This window comes from Scomber scombrus, chromosome 8, assembly GCF_963691925.1.
Source record: "Scomber scombrus chromosome 8, fScoSco1.1, whole genome shotgun sequence".
NCBI lineage: Eukaryota > Metazoa > Chordata > Actinopteri > Scombriformes > Scombridae > Scomber > Scomber scombrus.
This window is the reverse complement of record NC_084977.1, coordinates 22,318,554-22,345,942: the sequence shown is the minus strand read 5'-3', so window position 1 is coordinate 22,345,942 and position 27,389 is coordinate 22,318,554. Positions and strand designations below refer to the sequence as shown.

The following is a 27,389-nucleotide window of genomic DNA, read 5'->3' as shown; positions in this document are numbered from 1 at the left end:
CTGAATGTAAGGATGCTCTCCACCATATACCTGTAAAGGGGAGTGAGGACCAGAGCAGTGCAAAGTACAGCCCTCTTCAGTGCGCCCTAACACATAATAAAGTTTTAGGCATTTGAACCAGTATCTACAAACACTGGCAACTGTCCCACAGTCTGGAAATCAGGGCATTATCACCTGAATAAATGATGCCATCAGGTGACAGTTTTTGGAAGTGGTCCATTTACCTCTACACTGTATTAAAGTCCATGTCAGTGAGCTAATTTCCAGCTGTGAAAATGTTCCTATACCTCAATAACATCCCTGCAGTTGTTGTACCACTGTCTAGGGTCAACTCCAGGATGATCACTACAGTCTGTGTCTTTGTTGATTAAAACGGGAGACTAGACTAGACACAGCGTGATAATACAAGCAAAAATATCACTGTATTTTGACCTTGAAATGGATCATGTTTGACAATATTTTGGGGGCGATACTTTGTGCTTTAAGGATATGACGGACATGAAATTAATCACAGTATTTAAACTCAGCTTACAATAACAGAAAGAGACTTTTTATTTTTTATTATTTTTTTTTACAAGAGCAAGATATGATAATACCTACTATCCAAGACTATAACTAAGCATGTTTGATCATAATTGAAATGTAATAATTAATATATAATATATAATAATAAATAATAATAAATAATTGAAATGTAAAGTAGCTGATAAAATAACAATCATATTAATAGTTTCCCCACACTTGTCGTGGCAGTATTAAATGACAAAGAGAAACAGGTAACAGTTTAAAAACTAGAAAGTTCTGGATGCCTGGTTGACTCACAATAGATGTGTTTGTAAGTCTTTTGTCATGTGATGGAGAGGTGTTTTTCTTCGGCATTACACAGCCAACGAGAAAGCTAACCAGTATATCTGGAAATGATTTGCCTATATTTCAAATTGATTCATCTGATTTGCTGACTTGCACGATCACTGCCTGGTCTTGTTGTGTCAGGTTGTCACAACAGTATACTTCAGGTTGAAACTGTTTATTTTAATGAAGCTACCATAAACAGACATGACACCTTGTGTTTGACTCTGAAATAAACAGGGTTGGGAAGGTTACTTTGGAAATGTAATAGGTTACAGAAGAGTAGTTACCCTATTTAACGTAATAAGTAATGTAACTATTTCAATTATTTAATCAAAGTAATGTAACGTATTACATTTGATTACTGTTTGATTACTTTTTGATTACTTTTCTAATTTTCTAACAATTGTTTTCAGCTATTGTGGTAAGGGTACCCATTAGGCCCCCCAAAGTCTAAGTTCAGGTGTTTTCCATGTATACTGACAAGATTTATGAGATCATTTCTCATAAAGATCTCTCATCCGAAAATGTATTCATTAGTTCATGTAGATTTTTAAATAAAAAAATAGAGATATTTTTGAAAAAAGTCAAAAGTCCGGCATGGGATTAATTGGTATGTGACACCATTTAAGCCCATGTGTGCTCCAAATAAGCCCATGTCATGATGTACTTACAAAATATAAAAAATGTTGTTTTCAAATAATTAAAAACAGCAATATTTCAGCAACATGTTAAATATTAAAAATGAAGAAAAAAAACCCTCCTACCGAGCAAAATCCTAAAGTTCTGACTTTAGATGTAACCTCCTTTTGTAATCATCAACATTTTTTAAATGTAATTTAAATACACATTTTTATCTCTGTAACTGTAACGGATTACAGTAATAAATTATGTAACACTATTACATGTAACTAGTTACTCCCAACACTGAAAACAACCTGGATGACTGAGGCATTGGGCCTATTGGGAAGTGATTAAATGGCTGGTATTTGGTGTCGCTAGCAGGCAGAAGCCCTTTTGTGTTCACTAATAAGCCTCAGAGCTGACTTCAGTTCCAGTGAATCAGCAGGGCTGTGAGGAATCACCTGGCTCAGTCTGGTGTTATAGTGTGAGAGCTGGGTGAGATTTCCCATCAGCTTAAATACATGCAGGGAAATCAACTCCTGACAGTGCTGGCTTCACCCTATTCCCAGTGTGCAGATATCCACCCAGACACCAGCACAGTGATTCCAATTAATTATTGGTCTGTTTGATTTGATTACTTCACAGTCAGACTGCCTTTGTGCCTATCTGAGAACAGGAAAAGACCAAACCCCCACCATCAATTAGGCTTTTCTAGTTCAAAAAGTTAAGAAGTCAGACACTGCCTAACCCTAAAAATTGTATTGCAACAACACCCATTGAACAGGTTTGCTGTGCTGCAGTGACAGGTCTGTTCAGTGTGTTTATGTTTTGTTTATTATCTTTTTTAATGTTAGGCAGGAAAGCTGCTGTCAGCAGGTTGGGCAGCATCAGCTGACTTCTTGGTGTAACAAAGCAGATGGAGTCGTAGTCGTCATCATATTCAACCAGAGGAGACACAAGGCCAAGTTAAGGCCTGTCTTTGGCTGAAGGAATGGTGGCCAATAGGAAGAGTTTATCATCCAGCCCTCCTGTGAAATGTCAAAGGTTTTTTCACTCATTCATCTTCCATTACACAGATTGTGTTTTTTTCTTCCCTTTGTTGTCCTTTTGTTATTCCTCCTATGTGCTGCCCAGATCCATAAAGTTTAGAGTTCTGTCATAACAAACTTTTACAAATCTGCAACTAATGATCATTTTTATAATCAATTAATCTTCCTATATGTTCTTGATTTAATAGATTAGTTCTTTATAAAACATCAGAAAACATTGACAAATGTCTATGACAGTATCCTAGAGCACAGTGTAACTAATTCAGATACATTATTTTGCTTTTTGAAATACAGCCCAAAAAGATTCAATTGAATATAAATTTAAGACCAATGTAAGCAGCAAATTCTCACATTTAAGAGCCTGGAACCATAAAATCTTCAGTGTTTTAATCAATGAATCAACTAAGCTTTAGCAGCTTTACAGTGTTCATTAGTGTCTGTTGACTCTGTATCAGTAACCAAACAGCAGGGCAACTCAGCCCATAGACGCACACACACCCTTACAGACGTAATGTGTCTGGTTAACTCAGTGTCTGTGGGTGTTGTGCAGCACTGTCTGCACCACTGACCAGTCACAGTTTCCATACAGGCGGCAGTGGTTGGGTAGCGAGGATGCCAACTGGGACCATATTGGTGGAGCAGGCTTGTAATGACTGGGTGCAAATTTGCTACCATGTTTACAGTTGAGTTGCAGCCAGAGAGGAAGAGATTGGCCGGCTACACAATGATAGCAAGTACTGCTGCATGCATGTAATCATGGTGTTTGAAATGGATCTTTAATCAATAAATCAGAGTCACCTACCACATTTTATGGCGACAGTTTGGACATAACATTTGAAAAGCTATAGCTGATCTTTGTTTGTCTTTCTTTTTATCTATCTGTTTTTTTTCTCCTTTTTGCTGGTGAAAAGTAATTTAGCAGGTGCAGCTGTAGTTTACCGTTTATCTCTTAAACCAAATACTCTGTGGTGCTTGTGTGTGTGTGAGAGAGATTGAGAGAGTGAGCTCTGGGATGTTCTGTACTTTACTTGCACAGTCAACATTAAGTGACCATGATTAATTGCCGGTCCAGTTTGGCTGAAGTGTGTTTACCGCATACTTCAGGTCCAGCCTGATTTCAGGAGGAGAGACAGGAGCTCCAACAGGACTGACGATGGCAGACTTTTGTTCAAAATTACACCCAGTTTCCCTGCATTCCCTGTTGCTATCTGTTTGTTTGATCTGGGCTCCTTCTCCTCGTAATTCCTCCTCGTGTAAGTGAATGAATGGGAGTGTTGCTCCTCTGTTTCACGCTGGTCTATGTAATTGAATAAGTGTGATTGGAGCATGTGACCCTGTTACTTTCCTCATGTATGTCTGTGTGTGCACATGTTTGTGTATGGGTGTAATTTGCCAGGGTTAAGAGTGTATGAATACTTTTGTATGCATGTAATCACGTCACTGTTTGTGAATGAATGCCTCCCTTATGCATTTGTTCTCAACTACGTGGGTATTTATATTTATATGAGTGTGCTCCTCCACAGCCTCATCGTTAATGCTGCAGAACCAAGAGCTGCTTGGTTGCTGCTAGGGCTGTGCAGTATTTACACATAACACACAGTGATTATTGTATATTTAATGTAAGACAATACTGATTATAGGATAACACTGTTCCTTTAACAATACCTGTTTTTAAGTAACAACTTTTTGAAGGTAAATAGCACTCTGAAATTAGCAAGGTAGGCAGATATTTGACACCTTTTAACCCTTCCCTACTGTTCAGTGTCAAATTTGACCCCCTTTTTATATTTGAGAACTGTAAAAACACCCTATACAGACTTTTCCTAACGTGACCCACAGTGTACACAAATGGAAATAAAATGCATCTTTTTTGTGTGTGAAACTGATACACATTTTTTATGCAAATGTACAAGTTTGACCTGTTCATTTAAAAATAAAAAAAAATCAGCATTTAAACATGTTTGTTGTATTCTATAAAATGTTCTCCTGGACCATAACATAGTGAATGTGTCTGTTTTCCACATGATTAATAAAACATGTATTAATCACTGAGGGGGAATGTATGATTGTGAATTGGTGTAGAGAGTAATTATGAATCAGAATATAAACATATAAAATATAAACATATAATGGTTGTCTCTGCACAGTCACATTATTTTCCAGAATTACATGTTTTGTAAAAAAGGGTTAAGGGTTAATGAAATGAAACCCATTAAGTGAATTCAAATTAAATACATGGATAAAATAAAAAGGAAGTAGGTGCACTGATATTTGTGTTACTTAAGGGTGTGTCACTTTGACATGTTGTTTCAACATCTTAATACTGTATTTACTGTAGTTATAATACATTTGTAAATATGCTTAGTGGGAGGTAATCGTGGTTTGTGAAAGCTGAAAGCAGTTTGTCTGCCATCTGATTCTTTATTCTGATCCCTGGTTAACGTAACGTAACGTAACGTAACGTAACTAAAGTTTAAAAGGTGTAAATATTATATATCTTTTTTAATTTGATTCTCTTAAATAATAAAAAACAAAACTTTATTATTTACATGTTAAAATAATATGCTTGCTTATGTGCATATAGCCAGGTATCTACTAGCTTGAAGACATGTTTGTGGTGTAGTCCACCTCCTGGTAAATTAATGAGCCAGCTTGATGTAACATGTAGTGAAAATGATGTCATACTGTTACTGTTTTTGCTCTCAGGGGCTGCTCTGTTGATGTCCAAACTGCAGTTAAAGTCTTCATTACCATAAAAACAAGGCACAATATCAAACCAAATGTTTATTTACTGTTAGGGACAGCCATAACAGTCTTTTCTCTTCTTATCCTGGATAAACCTTTCACACACGCACACACACTTAATTGTGGGAGGTTTATCAGGTAAAGTATGAGCAAGAATGTTGGAAATAGAGCCATCCGGATCCATAATGAAGAGAAGCTCATTAACCATATTTAGTTGCCGGCTTGGGCCTATAAGAGTCTGTGACAGGCGACCGGCAAATACCTGAGTGATCTGAATAACACTTAATCACACCCTCAAGCACTGACAACACTTTTATAAGTGGTGCAACAGAAGCTTTGCGGTTGGATTTACAAGTTGTGCTTACCTCCGGGCTGTCATAATTAAATCTGAGGTAGTAGGGTGGGGGATTGGAGAAGCGTTGGCGCAGACGTTACGTAAAACATGGCCTGCAAAACCACAGCCAGTGGTCAGTGTCTGGTATGTCTTTGGTGTGTTGGTGTTTGGTGGTAGGGTGTGTTGTGGTTTGGTGTTGCTGCACACTGTACCTTTACTGTAACCTAACGTAACCTACCTGGGGTAGCAGTGGGCCAATCACATGTTGTATTAAATCAAATGCTTGCGCTGATTGGCTGTGAGCATGTCCATACAAATAGTCATATTTTCTAGCTCTGGGTGCAAAAAGGATCGATTGCAGGTATCGTTTGACGGGAGATGTTTCGATAGTACTTGGTATCGATTTATTTCGGTCCATTCCTTGAAGTTATCAAGTACCGATATCCAACCCTACTAATCAGTTATGTAACTGTCCCTTAAAGTATTCCTGACTTTACAGTATGGTGCTTAAAATGTACATCAGAATACCAGAAAACATCTGCACAATCTAATACTGCTCTCTTTGTTTTCTGTGCAGACTGTCCTACAGAGCTGGGTGGATAGGAGAGGGACGGGGAGAGCTTTAATCTTGGTCTCCCCAGCCAACCCTGAGAAAACCAGCTAACCATGGATGACAGCTCCTCACTGGGCAAAGTAAGCAGCTCTACAGAGTCCGTGGCCACCGTCACCAGTGAGGAGTTTGTTCTGGTACAGTCCAGCGCTGCTGGGTCACCACATAGCTCTGAGGGCAAACCAAGACTGAAGGTCAGAACCACACAGTGACAGACTTTTACATCTGATCAGAACCATGTAACATATTATTTTCATGCCCACATAGGATTTGACAGCAATTGAAACAAGATGGACACGCCTTTTGTCTCTCTTTAATTAGTTTAGTTAACTTAAACTGAGATCCTCCACTGTCTCTTGTTCTGTATCTGCATGAATCTTTTTCTTCACCCTGTCTTTCTCTTCCCTTGTTTTCTCTCTGCCCCCTTTCCTCAATGTGTTGTCCTTTCCTCTCTCCATCAGATGTCTTGGAATGGGAGTGAGCAGTTGGAGAAAGCCATGGAGGAAGTGTTGGATGATGACGATGATGAAGTGAAGGTGGAAAAGAGCAGCGTGGAAAAGATGGAGAAGCACAAGGACACAGAGAGCCAACCTCCAGGTATACACTCTTTCAGGTTCATTTACAGTCATTGTGTCTACTCGCAGGCAGCAGTTCTTTCATTCACCAAACCATTCATCACAACTTGGTTGACAAGTATATTATACTCACTGCATCAATATTACTTCCAGTTAGTACAATCTTTTGCTAATTGTGTATTGTTATTTTTTCTAACTGTTTTATCGTTTGGCTGCAGCAGAAAACTTCCTCAATTATTGTGTTACTGATACTGATAATAATAAGAGGAACTGACTAGTGTCACTCTGGCAGTAAGTATATCTTCATTGCCATACTTTAGTGCCCTTGGATGTATATAATTTAGGAGGTAATGTGTTACAAAATATGGATGACATGATGGATCAGTTCAGGCAAAACTTAAAGGCTTAGGCCATAATTGAAAAATGTTGGAAACAAAAGTAGTGTTTTCCTCTTTTTTAAATTTTTTTAAAATCCTTTCTCTCTTAAAGTTATTATGGGATTTATTATAGGTTTCAGAGATTCAAGTAAGTATGAATCTTTTCATTTTCACTGGAATTTAATGTCAGAGAGTGGAAAAAACAAAGTGCAAAGCACCCTTTAAAAACTGAACAGAATGCCTTGAAAAATGTAGCTGCGGACATGCCTTTGACATACCAAAATAAGATTAGCAAGACTGGCATCTGAACTCCTAGCTGCCTCGTATATCAGTAAGGACAGCCTGGCCCAGACAGCTCAACAGACATATTGAGACAGACAGTGCACAAACAACCAACACAGCGGTAGATGTAACGCTCTGTGCAGCTCAGTGGCAGCAAGACAAGTCAGGTTCAAATCCCACCAGGACATTTCATTATTAAAACTGCATTCATTGTGCACTGTAAGTATACTAATTATCTAGGATTTATGAAGTCACCACATGATAATTGTGTATTAGAATGAGAGATTTTTTTGTTTAAAATGTTGTTATTATAGCACTCTAGAAAGGGAAACAACATCAATTCAACTGTGAGAGTCACAGTTAAGGCATAAGAACAGAGCAGTAATGGTATTCAAAGTAAAGTGCATATCACCATATTAGAGAAACTCTTAGGGGTTAAAAGGGGTGGGGGTGGGGCATCAATGAATCAATCCAAGATTGAGAATGAGAGTTTTTGTGATTTTGATTCTGCTGTGGAAAACATTGGGGTAGGACTGTCCTCATGTTGTGGCTTCATTTCCATCTTTGTTCAGTCCTGGTTCTGGTTTTGAAATGAGTTTAACATATCTAGTGCCCTTTGTCTGCAGTGTGATTTTTAAATCATCAGTATTATTTGGAGACCAGTGGAAACTCCACTGAAAAATACCTCTTTCTATATACATTTTCGGATGAATTCAGTGGAGGATCATGCTTGTGCGTGTTATGCTATTCCGATGAAGCCCTTCACTTTCAGGTGACATGAAACTGCAAGTGAGACCATGTGTCACACAGGAAGGAAGTGTATTCTTGTCTTTCCCCCCCTGAGTCCTATAGAAGATGTAACAATATTGTTAATAGTGGAGTTTGTAGTACATCGAACTATTAACAATCAAGGTGTATCAAAACCTTTTTTTACAACATTATATAATTATTATTATAACAGGTCAATCAGCTACTGAATGTAGGAGGACAAAGCAGTGGAAAGTACATTTTAATTTCACTTCTGCCTAACTGATTTTGATTAACTAAAAACAGAGTTGTTTCAACGAGAATGAAGTTCCATTGAATGGCATGTTGGTACAAACTTATTTTGCGAGGACAAACTTTGTTTCACTACATAAAATGTATTTTAAATTACAGTGAAATCAGTTTTTACATTTGCAACACGTCTTTATTTATTGACTCATTGTTAACCCTTAACCCCACACATAGTGGTCACTACAGTGGACAGCTCTTAAAAAGCTGTTTTCTTATATATGCATGGATTTTGATGGCATAGTTGTGGACAATAGTGTGTCATCCCATACACCACCACTTCATCTGCAGTAACTTTTTTGGCTGTAAATCACATGATTTATGTTATTATAATGTAATGTAATTTGATGGGGGAAGAAAAAAAAAATATATAAATATATATATATATATATATATATATATATATATATATATATATATATATATATATATATATATATATATATATATATATATATATATATATATATATATACATATATATATATATAAATTTCATGCCTAAAGAGAAATAAACACACTTGGGGAAAAAAATCCTGACTGAGGTTACCATAATTCATGCATAACTGGGTTAATTTCACATCTTCAATGGTGCCAGTGTTTGGTGCTGCAGTACTGCTGAGTGAACTAAGAGGAAATGATGTAGAATAAAAGGCAGTCACTGGTGGAAGTCCAGCTGCCGTTCTCATTGTTCTGCTTCCTGTTTGCGAAGTGTGAAAGTTTCAGGTCAGAGGTCATTTTAAAGAAGAGCCCATAACATCCCATGTCATTCTCTGTCACCTTCTCTTTATCTTTACTTCTAACACCATTGTGTTTATGTCTTTGTCTTCTCAAATGCACCAATCTGTTGTAAAGCTGCTAGGCTACAGGATGTGAAAATACAGGAAATTTGACAAAATGTTGTCTGACTATTCATGCCAGACTTGTGGGATATGTTGTTTTTGAATGCTGTTATTTTATCTAAGCTAAACATTTTGATAAAATGTTAGTAACCAGTAGAGAAGTAGACTTCCATTTAGTTTTGAATATGAACAGAAACCCCCAAAACAGGTTTCAGTTTTTTAGAAAAACCCCAGTACAGTACAACCTCTCACACACTTTCTGTCTGTCCACAGAGGCATCAGCATGTCCGGCACCATCCAGCCCCACTGTCCTGGAAGAAGACAGCGTTCAGTTTAACAAGCTGTCCTACCTGGGCTGTACCTGGGTCAAAGCCCCACGCAACGAAGGAGAGGCACAGAGGGCAATGGCCACCCTGCGAGCTGAGAGTGCCATCCCCATCCCCATCACCCTGCATGTTCCCTGTGGACCAGATGGCTCTGTCAGGTCAGCCGTGCATTAAGACAGAGACTCTGTGTGTGATTGTGAGAGATGGAGAGAAATAGATTGAGTTAGTTAGTTAGTTTAGTTCAATTAGAATAGTCTATTAAGACATTACACAGAGTTTTCTAGTGATAAATATTTATGTGTGACAAAACAATATTTATGGCAGGATGGACTTGTTATAAGACTTGTCATATAATCATTATGTGGTCATGACAGAAAACAATTATAACTGTTTTAGGCATTTTAAGCAAAAGTAATCATAGGACATGTCTGACGACTGCATCACTTTGTTTTAGGTAACACACAGAACTGGTTATATACAGTATACCGAGTACATCTCTGTGCAATATCACTAAAATGTTAAACAATTAAAAATTGTATTATCTTATAATTGTAGTATTTTAGGGTGATGTGTGTGAAGATATTGATCTTATTTGTAATTAGAAATAGATTACATTGAAAATACAGGACTCATAATACAAACTTGATGTCAGAGTTTAGTAGTGAGTGAGAACACCTGTGAAAGCTGAAACTAAAATGATTACACCTGTGACCTCCAAATCAGTGTCACTTCCTGAACAAGGTTATAATGGGACCTGTGAACACCACAACTTTGGCTGGGTTGTGTCTATTCAAACATGGCTCCTCATATTATGAATTATCTGAAGAAGTAAGAAACCAGATGTGAGAAGGTCATAAAGATGAGAGAAAGTATAAGATTATCAGTAGGTTACTGAACAGAAGACAAAATTCAGTTGCAGGAGTGGTTAGGAGGTACCGGAGGACCCATACTACCAGTAACAGAAGGTGCAGTGACTGTCCTCGAAAAAGGATGGCATGCAATTATTCACTATTTATGCAACCTTGCATTGAAAAACAGATGGGAAAGTGCTTCTGACTTGGCACAAGGATTATCTGTGGAAACTGGTGTTTCTGTCACTGCTCAGACAGTGGGAAGGACATTGCATGAAGTTAAACTCTATGGAGAATGTCCAAAAAGAACTTACTTGGTTACAGAATGGCAAAATACTGCAAGATGAAACTTTGCTAAATACCATGAAAAGAGGCCTGATGAATATTGACACATTCTTTGGTCAGATGAAACCAAAATAAATTAGTTTGGGTTGGATGGGGTCCTGCATGTTTGGCGTGGACCTGGCCAGGACTCCCACAGTGGCTGCATAGTGCTGACTGTCAAACATAGAGGTGAGAGTGTGCTGATATGGGGCTGCATTAGTGCAAAAGGTGTAGGAGAAATAACTTAAATGACACTGTGAATGCAAGTTTTTGTAGCTAAATACTGAATGAAAAGATCAGACTCAAGAATGTTGGCAGAAGATTAAGTTATCAATAGGACAATGATCCCAAACACACTACAAAAATCATGCAATCATTTTTGAAAAAGAAAAAAATGAAACAATCTGACTTCGCCAAGCATGTCCCCTGACCTGAATCCAAAAGAACACTTTTTTTAAGTGGAATGTAGAGCAACAAAACCCCTCCAGCAAAGAGCAGCTGAAAAGAATTATCTGTGAAGAATGGCAGAACATCTCTCCACAGATCTGGGCAAGACTGGTATCATCCATGCTCAGGAGGATTGAATCTGTTATCAAAAATAAAGCAGGGCATACAAAATATTAAGAAATAAAACCAATGAAGGGTGTGTTTATTTTGTTGCAGTTCTATCTTAAATACAGATGTTTCATTATAGATTAATCAGTCAAACCTTCTGTTTTTTTAAGTACATCGACATAATTCTTCTTGGGTATTGTCTAAAAACAAAGGGAAAGGAAACATATTTAACATTTTAAAAATATTGACCAGGGTATACTCAATTTTGTTATATATTGCATAATTATAGTTTATGTGCTTCGTAAAGGTTCCCACTACCCCAATGCCCGTTAGCCAGCAAAAGACGTGAAATTACACATCAGTTTGATATGACATCATTAGTAGGAGGAGAAACGCTTCTCAACAATCCTGAGTCATAAAATGAAAAGGGAACAAAATGTTTAGATACAGCAAAGAGGAAATGAGACATTACTTTTTTTTTTTTTTACCACTTTGTAAAAATGTTTGGTGTAGATAAATGTAGTATCTGTACTGTGGGCTGTTGGTGACGTGGAAGATTTTCCTTTTGACTAAATGGAGACTTGTATGACTATAAAGTTTAATGTCATTTATAGAGGTTTCAATTCCAGTACAGTAAAGTATGTAGAACCCTAAGTTATAAAATAATATCCAATACCAATTTAATGTTAACACACAAGATCACCAAAAGTTTCACATTGTTTGAGTTGTTGGCTCTCAGGTCTCAAATGTATATGTGAAGAGCAGGTTAAACCTTATGAAGGTATTCATTTCATATGAAAAGCAACATGCTTAAACTTGCTAATTGATGGCACAATTGATTATTAGTCATAAAATAACATGTTATCTGATCTTTAGGCCATTGTTTGCAAATTCACATTATGTTGAATAGGTAAATTGATTATAGTTCATATATTCACATATAATTAAATAACTCTCCCCAGGATTGTGGACCAGGCCACAGGTACAGAGATTGCCTCCTTCCCTCTATACAAGGTGTTGTTCTGTGCTCGTGGACAGGAGGGCTCTGTGGAAAGTGACTGCTTCTCCTTTACTGAGAGTTACCGGAGTTCTGAGGACTTCCAGATTCACGTCTTCTCCTGCCACATCAAAGAGGCTGTGAGTTACACAGGCAGTATTACACACTGCAGCTTAGTATGATTTTCACTCCTCCATGAAGCACTTCATCCTGTCTTGTGCAAGGGGAGTGACAGCAGCACTTATTTTGGTAACAAATCTTTTTAGGTCAGGGTGTGTGAACCAGAACCACAGCGGACGAATGACTATTTAATGTTGTCAGTTGTTTCACTTTATATTGTGTAAACTATTTTATTTCTTAAAGGGCAAAATTGAGATCTTAATCTAAACTACCACAAATACCCATATCTTCCATCATGACTTAAGAAGAGACATTTCTTCTTTTTATGTACCAGTATACTTTTATAAAAAGCAAACAGACACTCACTACAGTCCTGCTGTATTAGTACTGACATTGGTTAACCAGCTGAGGGCACTGTTGTTGTCTATTGTAGTTTTTTCTAATATTTTCTAGTTAATTACACTCTTTTCTTCTTACAGTATTTTTTAATGTCCATGTTGTGTTAATTTTTATTTGCTTATAATGATTATATTAACTCATTTATATTTGCAACTTTCTATTCATTTTCTTTTGGTTGCTTTCCAATAAAAAAGTATTTATTTTAAAAATATTTGTAAATATTAGGTTTTCAGTTTTTATTAATCATCTTCTCTCATCCTGTTGCCTCCAGGTTAGTCGCATCTTGTACAGTTTCTCTACAGCCTTTCGGCGTTCTTCGCGGCCGGCAGATATCAGGGACGCAGGGATGTGCAGTCTTCCTGACAGTAACCTCTACACCTTCACTGTCTCACTGGAGATAAAAGAGGATGATGGCAAGGGCAACTACAGGTACTGAGTCCACAAATACACACACATGTAGGTACACACAAGCCTGAAAATAATGCTATAGATGTCTCCCCAAAATTCTACAAATAGCATAATGGTCCTATTCATTTAAAAGTAGGAACAATATTTATAGTATATGCCAAAATTGCACAAAAAACCTTCTTTTGAAATAGAATAATCATGCTATGGTATAATTTAATTGTACAGCAACCACATTATTTCATTTTTCTTGGAAAACCCTCTAATACATACAAATTATACACATAAACACACACACTCTGTTTCTTATCAGCTCGGGACAGTTGGTATTACAGATCTGTTTGTAGTTGGAAAGGTTTAATGTGCCGCTGCAATAATTTTTTTGAATATTTTCTACTTTAAATGCAATATAAGACCACATATTACAGTAAATCCATGAAGCAGGTAACAGAACAAGACAAAACAAACCTGGGCTTAGAGAAGAAGCTACTAAATGAGACAAAACTTCCATTGGTAATTATTAGTCTATGTGGTTAGAGATCCAAAAGAGGCATTCATTTTTTATCACTAATTTTAACCATTAAAAGCAAAATTGGGCTTTGTCTGACTCTTCAATCGGTGTAGAACAATCTATGAAGGCCTATACCAATAAAACCTGCCAATGTATGATCAATATTTGCTCGAAGAGACACTGGGCCCTATTTTCGAGGAGGCCCAACGACCAGGCAGCAACCAAATGAAGCAGCGCAAAGCCAGTTGTTGTATTTTGGTTGAAATTTAGTCCTAGACATTGCTCTGAAAACAGAAGTCTCAGATGCTGAAAACAGCTTCCCCTTCAGTTCATTAAATCCCTGCAGCATCTGAAGGCAGCAGGAATGATGTGTTGATAAATCTGCAGCCTCTGATTAGAGAAGTGCTGCACCAGAGTGCATTGCTGTTACACGTGGCCGTTCATAATGTGTTTACCTTCATTGAATTGCCTAAGAACAACACCGGGCAAAATAAACATACACAGGGATATATATTTTGCCTTTTTATGTGGGAGACTTTCTTTCCAGCAAAATAGATGTCTTATGTTTGTTTCTTGAAACACATTGCAGTGCAAAAGCTGTTGTATAACATTAGTTACTAACCTTTGTGACTCTTGGCTGAAACGGTGTTGGTCCAAATCAGTCATATAAATTCTACCTGCTGATCTGTATTCACCTTCATCCGGTCCTTCTGTACTTTGCACTGCTACACATGCATGAACCAAAATAGCAGGTGCTCATGGGGACACCCACACAGTCTGTGCGCCTAGGACCTACCACATGTGCTCATTGTTGTATTTGTGTGGTTAAAATAGGACCTTCAGTTTTATATGCAACCAGACTGAAATATTATTGCAGCTCTCTTTTATTGTTTATCCATAGAAACCGTAAAGCTTACTGGCACACTAATATTTCCTATAATATCAACAATTTTAGAGATGGGTTTTCATTTTATTGATGTTATATGTTCTACTCTGAAAAAAAAAAAGACTCAGTAGTTGTTCAGAAAGCAGCAGAAACCATTTCATATTGCATGTTTAACTGGGTTAGTCATGTTAAGGTGAGGGATATCTTTTTCAAGAAAAGTACACAAAACAACAGAAATTAAGTATACACTCATCATCAGCTCAAAAAATATCACAGTACAAACAATACACAAAATAAAAATGTAGACAAATCTCTAGGTTATATGTAACACCCCTTTTCTTTCTTCCTCTCCACAGTCCAGTCCCTAAGGACAGAGATAAGTTCTACTTCAAGCTGAGGCAGGGTGTCCAGAAAAAAGTTGTTGTTTCAGTTCAGCAGATGTGCAACAAGGAGTTGGGCATTGAGAGGTGAGGTCGTAAGTCTCAAGACCTAATGTGTTCAGATTCAACGCAGAAAGACACTTTGATTGCTTTTCTGGTGTTTTTCTAAAAAGAGACGATGCATGATGAGGCCCTGGTATCCATCCCCTGGGGTATTTTTGTTTGCAAAGTATCATCAAAGGTGCTTTACTGTGTTTCTTACTTTTATCATGACATAGGCTAAACTTAATATAGTTTGAACTTTTCAACTATCATGGTGCTGTACCACCAGAATATGTAAGACAAATTAACTGAATTAAAGAAGATTATGATGTAGAGCTAAAAAACATTGCTCTAAACATGCTGGGTCCGAATGAAAACAGCAAACAAAATCTATGGCTGTGTAATAAAACTTAATCATGGTAAATTATACTATGACTTTCCAGATGAAAGCATCAGACTGCTTGAACTGGCCTGCTTTTACAGGAACATAACACGCACTCAGTGGTGAAAATATTGCAGACAGAAGGCAACAAAAACAACTTCCTGCATTCTAACATTTTTATGTGTTTACATGGTCTAGCTGCACAGCAATGATGAAGAAGTAGGTCATCTTAATCACCCCCCTTTTCTTCCTTACTCCCTTACCTGCTGTCAGAGGGAGACAGACACCTGCCCTGTCCTTTATTTTTAGTGTCAGTGGAAAACCCTTAACTGTGTTAAGAGCTGATCCTTTTTGAGGTCTTCAGCCAAAACACTTTATTTTATTAATATATTCATTTTTGCCATTGCCTGTATCTTAATGGTTAATTCTTCTCAAGTGCTTTATAGGTTTTTCATGATGTATTGTGTGGATAAAGTTCATGTTCTCATTTATCATTATGCCTTAGTTTTAAAGAATGTAATTTACTGGAAATGTGTTCTATTTCATGCCTGTAAATCCTACTGAAATATCACTAACTAAGATAGCTTATTTTGCAAACTCAACATAAGCTGGGTAAGTGTACATTTTGTACTTATTGTGCAATGCATTGCTGAACACTTCTGAGAGATGCACCTCTAACCCAAAGCTGAAGGAAATTTAGAAAGTGATGATGCTGGATCATTGTGGTGCATTAATAAACAATGCTGCTTCAGAATAGATTACACGGAGGACTTGGAGATATTGTTGTTGGGACTGGTAGCCTTGGCTGTGCAAAAATGTCATAATGAAACCTTAGACAGGTGTAAATAGTTTTTAGTATTTTTTTCTACTTGTTTTGCACTCCCTTTGTGCCTTTGGTGACAAGAAAATTCTTGAATGGTCATGCTGTACCACAGCCTGTCCAGTTCTTTTTGTTGTACTGAAAGGGCTTAGACATGCCAGGGTAGGTTCCTCTGAACTGCACAAGATATCTATTCCTTAAGGATAAAATCTTAACTCTGGCCAAGATGATCAACTTATGACATTTTTCATTTGTTCCTGCCTCTTAAAGTCTTCTGGGATAGGTGTGGCTCACTTATTTTCCTGTAGCATTACTGTACCAGAGTTATATTAAATATTATACTTGTAAAGATTATATATTAAAGATTATACTACATTAACATTACATTTATGTGTGCAGTTTCGTCAGTTTAGAGATCTCCAGTTCCCTTTACCTCTCTACTAACTTGACTCACTCTGCTGCAGTGGAATTGATGAATTATTGATTTGTGGATTTACCTCCTGCGTCTCCCTTCTAGGTGTTTTGGGATGCTGCTGAGTCCAGGTCAGAAAGTTTGCAATAGCGACATGCATCTCCTAGACATGGTGAGCAGAACTCAGTTTGACTCCCTGTATCGATAAGATACAGATTGCAATATTTCATGATAGTTGGGAGTAGTATGTCTTTTGTTTGTGGTACTTTGTGGAGAATAACCACTACACTGAATTATTAAATATCTCACCTTTTTAATTAGTTATTTTTGAATTGAACAAGGATATCTGAAATGAATACACCTTAAGGTTAAGTATACTGTAAGTAAAATCCCCCACTTTCTATTGATAAAATATTTTTACTTTTGTTCTTGCTCAAAACAAGTTTTACAGACTATTCTTACCTTTTTCAAACTATAATATTATTATATCTATTTATATAAGTCATATTCAACATTTTACAAAAAGTACACTGCAGTTTTGTGTAAACAAGAAAAACATAAGCTATGAATTAATATCTACATAGGAGTCGATGGGAAAGAGCTCTGATGGGAAGGCCTACGTCATCACAGGAACATGGAACCCCAACATGGCGGTCTTCCAGCCGCTGAATGAAGACACACCTAAAGGTGAGACTGACTTATTTTCTACTATAATGTAATCTCCATACATATTGTCACAGTGTCATCAATATTCAGACTTTGAACTTTCAAACATTGAAATTTTACATTTCTATGTAACTTATCAAAGTTAACAAACTAGCAATCTCTGACTGATAAGATTCAACTATGCATTAATACAATTGATTTAGAATTTTCTCCTTTACTTAGTCTTTACTTTTGCCAGTAACATTTTTTTGTTTTTTTTGTTGTGGACTTTATCGCATTCATGTGTGTTTTGTGTTTCCCCTTGACACCGTGCCTGGTTACTGGGTGTTCACAAACATTTGAAGTAGGAATTTTTCCAAACAGTAATGACAATGTGACATGTAACTGCACATGGCTCAATTTCACATCTGGCTGTTATGCAGTGCTTGCATTAGAGTTTGGATGTGATATTTGTTTTCATCTGTTATCTAGCATAACATATAGTCTGGTATTTGGCCTTGTGAACCATAGCTAGTCAAAGCTTGGCATGTTTTCACACATGGAAGTGTGAACACATTGAATCAGGTAGGAGCCACTCACCCGTGTGAAATAATTAATTAAAAACAGCTTTTCGGGATTATTCTTACCGAGATGTTATATTGTAGCTATGTGGGTTTTGAACTTCATACACTTTGCTATGTAATAGCTCTTCATTTAGGGAGCTCTTGATTTTGCATGATCACTCATGATACTAATGATGGAAATGAGAACAGTGCTTTTTTGTGACACCTGCACATGTTGTATCTGCTACTGGATGAAAATATAACAACATAATTCAGGGTAATATACTCACTACATGTATAATACTCATAAATGTAGTAGTTTAATGATTTGATCATAACTGTTATCTGAATATTAAGATGTAGAACCGCAAAAGCAAATACTCATGAACACATTATGGTTATAAAATAGAGTTGCCATATGCCAAAATGTTTGTTCATAAAAGAGAGGACTATGTAGATTATTTTCATGAACTTACTTTTTAGAACTCAGTGCTCAGATTAGTATGTCACAGGTGTATGGTGGTCACCCACTTTTGTGCAGGCAGATTTGCAGTATAGCCAACTTAAATAGCCACACATGGGTATCAGTGCACATTTTGGTTGCAAGCAATCCTGTTACAGTCTTTTATGTTATCTGTGGTGTAAAATGTATAGAAGCTGTAGTCTACCCATCTACCAGGATATTACCACACCAATGGTTGAATTATCATGATGTACCTGAGATGAAATGAGTGGATTTTATCTTCTTTAATGGGGAAGTATTAACATGTGTTGAGGCTGAATCCCACTGAGCAGTATACCAAGTGTGTCTGGGCAGAGAACTTGCCTCACTGAATCCATTACAGCTAACAAATTAGACAACTTGGCAACTTGCTGACTCGAAGGCTCAGAGAGTTTGACTTGAAGGTAGATGGCAGGTCTGTCAAAGCAGTCTACCTTTAGAGACGTCAGGCAGTGTAAAGTCCGACTAAGTGAAACACACACGCATCTGCAGCATCCACTTGTAAATTCTTCTCACTTCCTTACCAGCAGAGAGAAGTGATTTGAGAGTTGATGCACACACTCTGTGATTGTTATATTGATGTCTAAATTATTTATGAGAGAGAAATCCTATTATAAATCCCATTATAAAATTAGATTTTAAACAAGTTACTGTTTGTACACTGTGTTTCAATACTTTAGTTTTCCATGCTGTTCAATAACAGTGACACAAATTCATATAACTATTCACTATATTACTTTATACTTGAAAGCACATATGAATTATGAATATGTTATCATGGTGTCTTGATGTTATAATGATGCAGGATAATGTTTTTGTCCATGATTGCTTGACTGCTGAAGGGGAGTGAAGGGTCTGAAACCAGTTTTCTTACTGTTACTACTACTACTACTACTACTAGAAGCATTGGTCACAGTCAAAATTATCATTGAGACAAACAAGTAATCAGTCAATCGATCACTGAATTGTTCCAGCTCTGATGAATGTCTGATTTAAAATTGGCAGCAAATGGATTCATGTCTTCATTATTATCATACTTTGTATATAAATAATAATGATATATCTATAATAAAAAAAATTCTTTTACTGTACTACTTACTCTTTTTATGCCTAAGGGACTATTAGCATTCTGTGCTTTACATAATTGTAATTAATAATACATACTTTTGTGCACCTCCACAATCTGATTTAAAATAACAAAACCCTTCTATTGTGAAATTACTTCTCCAGAGCATTTGTTTCTTTTCCAGTTGTTCATTCCTCCTTTATAATTTAGACTATCCCCAAAATGGAGGCATTAAGGGATTAGTAGGTTTTTGGCCATCTGCAGTCCCCTGCTGCACTATGAAAATAGTTTAGTTCAATCTTCAGAGCTCATCTAGCCAGACAAACATTTTCACTAATGAAATTGTGTTGTATTATACTTTGCTTGTGAAGTTAGAGACATCATGGTTATGTCTTTATCCACTAGAGGGTGTGGCATCCCCAATGGATGCATGGTGTTGATTTCCTGCCTGCCAACCCAACCGAAGAAACCAGTGGATCGGTTTATCAACATGAGATTGTTTTAGGAGTCCAGTGTATTTATTAAAATAGAAACTAACCTCACCCTCATAAGTGACCGTTGCGTTCCTTCTTAAGAGGCCAGTGTAGATTTACAAATGTGTACCAGTTTTTGGCTGGTGGACATTTCAGAAGCTGGTTATATTTTGAATGCTCTGGCAGCTACAGTGAAATACTGTAGGGATGTTTTCCTGATGCTATAATTCAACCTTTATAATAGTGTTGAAACTGTTTAGATGGACTTCACTGACTGGCTTTGCTCATTTAAATTTGGTGAACAAGTCCATAGTTAAGATTAATCAAAATATATTTAAAATAATTAATTGTCTTGTTTCTTTTTTTCTTCTTTCTTTTTCTCTCTGGTTTCCTCCAGATAAGCAGGTTTACGTAACAGTGGCAGTGGACCTGGTAGTGACTGAGGTGGTGGAGCCAGTTCGTTTCCTGCTGGAAACTTTGGTCAGGGTTTATCCGTCAAATGAACGTTTCTGGTACTTCAGCCGTAAGACCTTCAGTGACACCTTCTACCTCAGCCTCAGACAGGTATCCCTACTGTAACTACTACAACCTATATATAGAACCTTATAGAACTTGCACACAATTTTATATTTTGTGAATTCCTATGTTTGTGGTTCAAATATCTGTTTAAACCAAAAATGTTTTGCTTTTAGGCAGGTTGTATCCCATTTGGTGATTGGTTGGTGGGTTTTTGGTTGGTTGTTAGGTTCTCTGACTGTACTTATTTGATATCAGGGTTGGAATGAGCCACAGAGTGTAAAACACTGGGGAATACCCAGTAGCCAGTACAAACGATTATGCTTCTTTGATGAGTGTCAAAACACGGACCAAACAGTCCAATGTTCACATTTGACAAGCTGGATCGAATTCATTTTTGCAATTTTTGCTTGAAAAATAAAAAAATTATAACTTGATTATCAAAATACGTCCCAATTACGTTTCTGTCGATCGATTAACGGACTAATTGTTGCAGATGAATATCTTAACATCAGTGTTTACCCAAAGCGTTCCTCACACATTCTCCATATTGTAATTAGGACTCATGACAAGGACAAGTATTCAAAAATAATCGAAATGTTAAAATGTAATGATATAAAAGTGCTATTACTGGTTTAAATGTGTAAGGTTATTCAAGTAAAATTGATATGGCCCAATATCATGTATGTCTCATAGGGCCATAAGGCTCACAACAACATCAATTTCCCACTCAACCCAAGCTCTCCACAAAACCCAGGGAAAAGCAGAGTGAGTGGAGGCGCAACTTGGAGGATGGGTGGAGTGGAGGAGGTCAGAGCAGGTAGCTTGGAGGCGTGGTGGTCTGTCAGTGACCAGTCAAATGCTTTACTCAAGAGAGCTGGTTGTTGTAAGGGCTTAAGAAACATTCTGAAAAATGCAATTGTTTTATCGGATGACTTGTATTTCTCTTTTTCCAACTATGCCTCTCCCACTTTTTCCTCCTACTGTATTTTAACTGTCCTCCCCTCATTGTCAAGCTAAATCTGTTGTTGACAGTCAACATGCTTTCCTACTCCTCCCACAACACAATTTCTGTGTCTGATCTGTTTTGTACTTCAAAATGTGGGATTTAAGGATTTGTAGTGTTTGTAGGGGTGCACTCAAAACCCCACCTGCAAAAATGATCTTATGAGCTGATGTCTGGCAGCCAAATAATTAGCAACCACAGTCCACTGATGTGATGTGTTTTGTTGATAGCAGCAAATGAACTCTATCCTTCCTGTATCTCTTAATGGTTCTCATCACACCCCTGAAATGTTTGCCCTTTTGAGTTTCCTCACAACTTGTCTGATTAGAATGTGCTGAGAGAGAGTGAAGAGAGCACATTCTGTTGCCTCCCACCAACACAAGGACACTCAGCCAGAGCATTTGCTGCAGGTGCTTTAAGATTTAAAAAAATGCAGTCAAGCCATAAGCCTCTTCTCCCCTGTTAAAAAGCAGATCTCCTTTAGTAGACTGTGGGGAGCTGGCAAAGCAGTGGAGTGTGGGGAAGCTTTGGATTGTAGGGAGCTAATAAGAGGCTCTGTCTCATTATTGGCGTGTGGGTAATTAACAGCGGCGGTCTGACTCGTCCGCCTGATTGCCTCTCTAGTTATCTCCTCAGTAAATGGAAGAGTGTTGGACTGGTGCTGTGGTTAAGAGCTAATTAAAAGATAATATTGTGTGGTGGTTTTTTTGGAAGATGGCAATCGGAGGTGACACACACACACACACACACACACACACACACACACACACACACACACACACACACACACACACACACACACACACACACACACACACACACACACACACACACACACACACACACACACACACACACACACTTGCATGTAGTCTCATTGTCTTATTTTGCCAAAAAACTGTCATTAGCTAGCTGAAGTACCAGGGAATCATTATTGATGCCAACTTCTCAGAATGTTTTCTCTGTCTGCTTTACTTGGAAATAAACAAGGTGTAGGATGTAGGTGAAAACATCTGTGTCAAGTTGATTGAGACATTGAGTCCTGTCACATTCATTTGAGGACCAGATTTTGAGAGGTTTAAGACTAAGTCAAGACTGCTACTGGGAAATTCTAATCCAAGTCTTTCCAAAAGCATTTAGAAAGATTAAAGACCCCCCTGCCCCCAAATACCTGTTTTTAAGATGTATATATAATACTCTACTGTACAACAAGAATTTGTGTCTGATATGGTTTTTTCACAAAGGATAAGTTAAATGATCTTGTTAAAATCCTTCAAATGACATCTACTCCTTCTCCCTCATCACAAATACCAGAACCTGTAAGTGTACAAATATTTTTTCATTTCAAAAGTTTAACTATTAGACACCAGATGTCCTACTTCATTCTAAAGTTATTCTGAGTGTTTGTGCACTGGAGGCTTCAAGTTTCCAAATCACACTTGTGTAAGTTGTATACTGGACTGTGATTGGCTCCCAAACGATTTGTGATGTCACAAATATTGCTCGTAGGCCCACACCTTAAAATTAGATTTTCACTGCGCACGGAGCAACATGGCAGCCTCTGTGGAAAAGAACCTGCTCCCTATGTAGATATAAAAGGCTCATTCTGAAGTAACAAAAACCCTATGATTCTGAATTTCCAGATGATTTTACACTAATTAAAACAAACTTATGAAAATTATAACTAATTTCTGCCAAGTCTGTTCTGCTAAAATCCTCTCAGTTCTACACGCTGCACCTTTTTAAAGACATTTCTTTAAGATCTGCAGTAACTCTTCTACATTCAGATAACCAATTCAAAATTTGAGCTTAAGCTACCTTTCCTGAGCTACCCCCCTTACATTTTCTCCGGTGCTTGGGAAAAAATCAACAAAATATCAGTTATCAGCTTTCATATTTGTAGATAAACACAAAAAAGCTTAAGACAACATCTAGAAGTTAATGGTAACAAATGTAGAGTGTGATATCAGGTTTTCTGTGAAATGCCACAATTATTTAACGGGTGAAGATTGCTTTTTAAAAGAGAAACCGTTGATGATGCTAAAACGATCTGTGAATTAATAGTTAAGGCAGTACTGTTATTTTGTGAGTTGACATGGTATTTATCTCACAGAATAATATTTAGCAGAAAGAGCAGTTCTTTTTTCTTTTCAACAAGCAATACTCTGTGACCCTTTTTCTTATTAAAAACCCACAGTAATTGATACTGTGTCAGTACAGTGGACTATTTTGGCCCAAGTTTCTGTCACAATTTCATCAGTGTAAAAGATTTACCACTTACGGTTAACAATTCACAGAGGCCATAGCAAAGCAAATGTGTTACCTAAGCCTCTCATCACTGACTTGAGATGGTCATTAGAGGCCATGGGAGTGGGCAGATCAATGCCACTCATTGATCCATTCTACTAGGTGGAGGAGAGAGGCAACAGCACTACAGTAATTGAATAGACCAGAAATAAACATCAGTAGCTTATGACACTCAAGGTCAAGTCAGCTGGTGTCTTTGTTCTCTTCTGCATTTCTTTAGTCTATCTTGTCTCTGAGCTCATACTGATTTGGTCCTGTTATTATTTAATAAGTACAATTTAAATCAAGAGACTTAAAATGTCTGATTATGTTTGAAAATGACTAAATCTTACAAGTATCATGACTGCAAAGGAGAAATATTTGATTACTGTATCTGTATCGTTCTTAAAAATGAAGAAATTCTGCCAAGTCTTTCAACAACCTTTGCTACAAATATATGAGCAAACAAAACCATATTCAGTTGATGAAAGCTGGTTCAATCGTTAACTTGTAAGTTCACATTGTCCAACTTTTCTATCTCCTATCTTCCTATCTTTACATTTTCTTGCTCTTACTGTACTCATCATCACTGCACACTGGTCAGTTAACCTTGTCAGTTTGTGCAAGATGGTTAGCTGCAAGTGGCCGCCCATGGCTTTCCTTTTTCTCCCCTATCTATTTCACTTGGTTGATAACTTAATTGAGGTGCTAGCCTGCAAACTCCTCAGAGCCCACAACGGTTGGGTTCCAGCAGACCTTCCACCCCTGATGGCTGTGTTCTTCCACTAGTTCACACTGGTCCCTTTTCTTTTATTGGTGTCATCTCATGGGACTGTAAGCTCTAGCCATTCCACCTTTTTGATCGATTCAGACAGTTGGTTGATGTCAGGTCTAAGGGTGCTTGTGCTGATAACCTTCTTGAGATTAACCCTCAACTGCCAATCTCATACTGACACAATGGTACCTGTATAGTAATTGATCTCTCTGGAGCTGGGACTGTCGTCTGTTCTGGACAAATTGGAGGGGATGATTTGAAGAATTTGGTGCTAGGTCATAACTCTTGTGCTTATTTGACAGTCTTGATATTGGTTATGTCCTTAAGGCTGCAAAGAAACACTTTACCCAGACTTCTCACTGACTTTTTCCTGTGATTGAATCAGTAACTAGTCATTGCCAATGAACTGAACATCTCACACCCTAAATGATGACAAGCTTTTGTAATAATTGCCGTTGTTTCATATTTGGATTGCAGCTTGCAACTTTTTAGATTTGTGACCCATGCAGTTGAATGAAAGTGAAGGGTTATAAACTGTACACTGCAGATACACCATATCAGTCATTCTGTGATCAAAATGACATCCAGTTAAAACTCACTTGTACTGTATATTAGTATAATTCAGGTATTGTTTTTTTTAAGATGAAAGAAGGTACATTTTCTATATAATACATATATTCTCCATTACATTTTCTGTGTGTGTGTGTGTGTGTGTGTGTGTGTGTGTGTGTGTGTGTGTGTGTGTGTGTGTAGCAAGCACCAGACAGGATGGGTCAGAGCGATGCTGTGTATGAGGTGGTGAGTCTTCAGAGGGAGGCAGAGAGAAGCAATGAAGGAACAGGACAACTGGCCTCACCCACTGAGGAAGAGGAGGCTGATGAAGGTATGAAAAGCTTACTGTACTTTCCTCAGTTTTTTTCTAACCATTTTTGTCAGTAAGTACTGTACATAATCACCAATATGCAATAATGCTTAGTCTTTGAAACACCAGTTAGGCCTCCTGTGTCTCTGTTCATCTCAATGATAAGATGCCAGAATTCTTCATCAAAAAGCCTGCCCCCCAAATACACACACACGCACGCACACCACAATTCAACATAATTTGTCTTCCAAGTCTTGCTTGATTGAAAAATGCGCCCTCTCATTGCATAGTGCTGTACAAATCTCTCGCCGCCTTCAATATCAGAGAAAAACGAGACACGTCAGTGAACCTTCAGAGGCAAAAAAAAGAAGAGAGTTGCTTTACCAAAAATTACTTGTTGGAGGGAGCATTTGCTCAGTAGTCTTTTTCTGGATGGCATGAATGCCTCATCTGAATGAGATCATATGTCCAGATATTCACTCTGAAATGGGGGTTTACCAACACACACAAACCTAGGGTTTTTTGTTTTTTTGGTAGCAAAACCTTGTCACAAGAACACATGTGTACTATTCATTGGCTGAGATGAATCAAGTGTGAAGTTTAATTTAGTTTCAGCACATAGACATTGGCAATGATATATGTATGTGTGTTTGAATTTGTGTAAATGGGAGCCATGTGCAAGGCATCTGATAACAACAGTGTAGATAGATTGTGGGGACTTAGTTTGAGTTTGTTTGTATATGTGTGAGAGAAGGGGCATATGTTCTGCAGTTTACAACAGATTTTTGTCTGTGTTATGCTGTGCACGTCAATGCACTGCAGGCAGAATCTCATGGTTTTTGGATCGCTATTTTGTGATTGTATGCATGCTTGTGTATGAACTTGTGTGAGTGGCTTGGTTTGAAGCTCAGTCCAATCCTGTTAGGGCTTGTTGGCTCATAGCACTGTAGCACTGCAGTGTCAGACTACCATGTAATACCCCCATGCCCACTTATTGATGAAATGAACAGCCTTCTTCCAAAGTTAAGTATAACAAACCAAAAATGAATGACCTTTGTAACCATCTAAATAGCGATAGGTGTTTACATTTGTCAGAATGACAACAATATGAAATAAAACACAAAAACTAAAATTAAACTTTCTTTGGTTCCAAATGTAGCTTTGGGCAACTATATAGATGCCAACTGATCATTTGGCACCAACAACCATCTGAATAGATTGTTATACAGAACCAAGGTGCTTGAGGTGTTACAGCCCAATAATAGTCTTGATTAAGACACTGAATCTGTTAATGAAAAAATAAATAAAATGGGGGAGTGAAGGGTGCTTTATTATCTCAGATGTGGACAGTAGCGAGACAGCAGGAAATGAGGAGATACAGATGGAGAGCATTGTGCCACAAAGGTCCCCTGCCAGAATTAAACCATGGATGTTGTGGTTGTGTGGGATATGTCTTAAGCACTAAGTTAAATACACTGAATTTCAACACAATTCTCGCTGATAATTCCATTAATAATGGCAGCTCTGCCAGAGGGATGGAGGCAAAACAGCAGTAACACTTTCAGTTAGACTTTAGTGTTTCCCAAACATGACCCAGTTAATACAAACAGGACTGGCATTTCCACCTGACCACCGGCTCGGTAGTGCAGGTGTCGCAGATTAGGCTGAGCCATAATTCAGACTGCACGCTTTATGATGCTGGTTTGAGTGAAGGCGCACATTTCTTTATTCATTTAGCTGTTATGTGTGTTATACCTTGAATATATACCTTGAAATCCCTTTTTTTTAAATGTGAAATTGTGATACAGCAACATGGGAAGATCGACTGTAACACTGTAGGCTGATCTGCATCATATTCTGTTGCTCCACCTTATTCTTTTACTCCTGTGCTGCCAGCAGCCTTACTTTTTTCACCTTGAAGCCCAAAAATGTATTAACAGAGTGG

General features: G+C 37.5%; 1 protein-coding gene across 2 annotated transcripts in view; it reads left to right on the top strand.

The window, feature by feature from the left end:
• The window catches only part of rabgap1l (RAB GTPase activating protein 1-like), a 119,944-nt gene that overhangs the window by 1,343 nt on the left and 91,212 nt on the right, over positions 1-27,389 (top strand). Inside the window, exons 1-11 of one of the 2 annotated variants that reach the window (XM_062423864.1) lie at positions 2,378-2,517; positions 6,179-6,405; positions 6,673-6,808; positions 9,614-9,824; positions 12,359-12,533; positions 13,184-13,341; positions 15,071-15,181; positions 16,856-16,922; positions 17,335-17,437; positions 20,397-20,563; positions 25,336-25,465. In XM_062423864.1, coding sequence (XP_062279848.1) covers positions 6,268-6,405; positions 6,673-6,808; positions 9,614-9,824; positions 12,359-12,533; positions 13,184-13,341; positions 15,071-15,181; positions 16,856-16,922; positions 17,335-17,437; positions 20,397-20,563; positions 25,336-25,465 — 1,396 coding nt within the window. In that variant the 5' untranslated portion in view covers positions 2,378-2,517; positions 6,179-6,267. Of the gene's footprint in view, positions 1-2,377; positions 2,518-6,178; positions 6,406-6,672; positions 6,809-9,613; positions 9,825-12,358; positions 12,534-13,183; positions 13,342-15,070; positions 15,182-16,855; positions 16,923-17,334; positions 17,438-20,396; positions 20,564-25,335; positions 25,466-27,389 lie in introns of those variants that run through there. The other variant, XM_062423863.1, reaches the window with a different exon arrangement.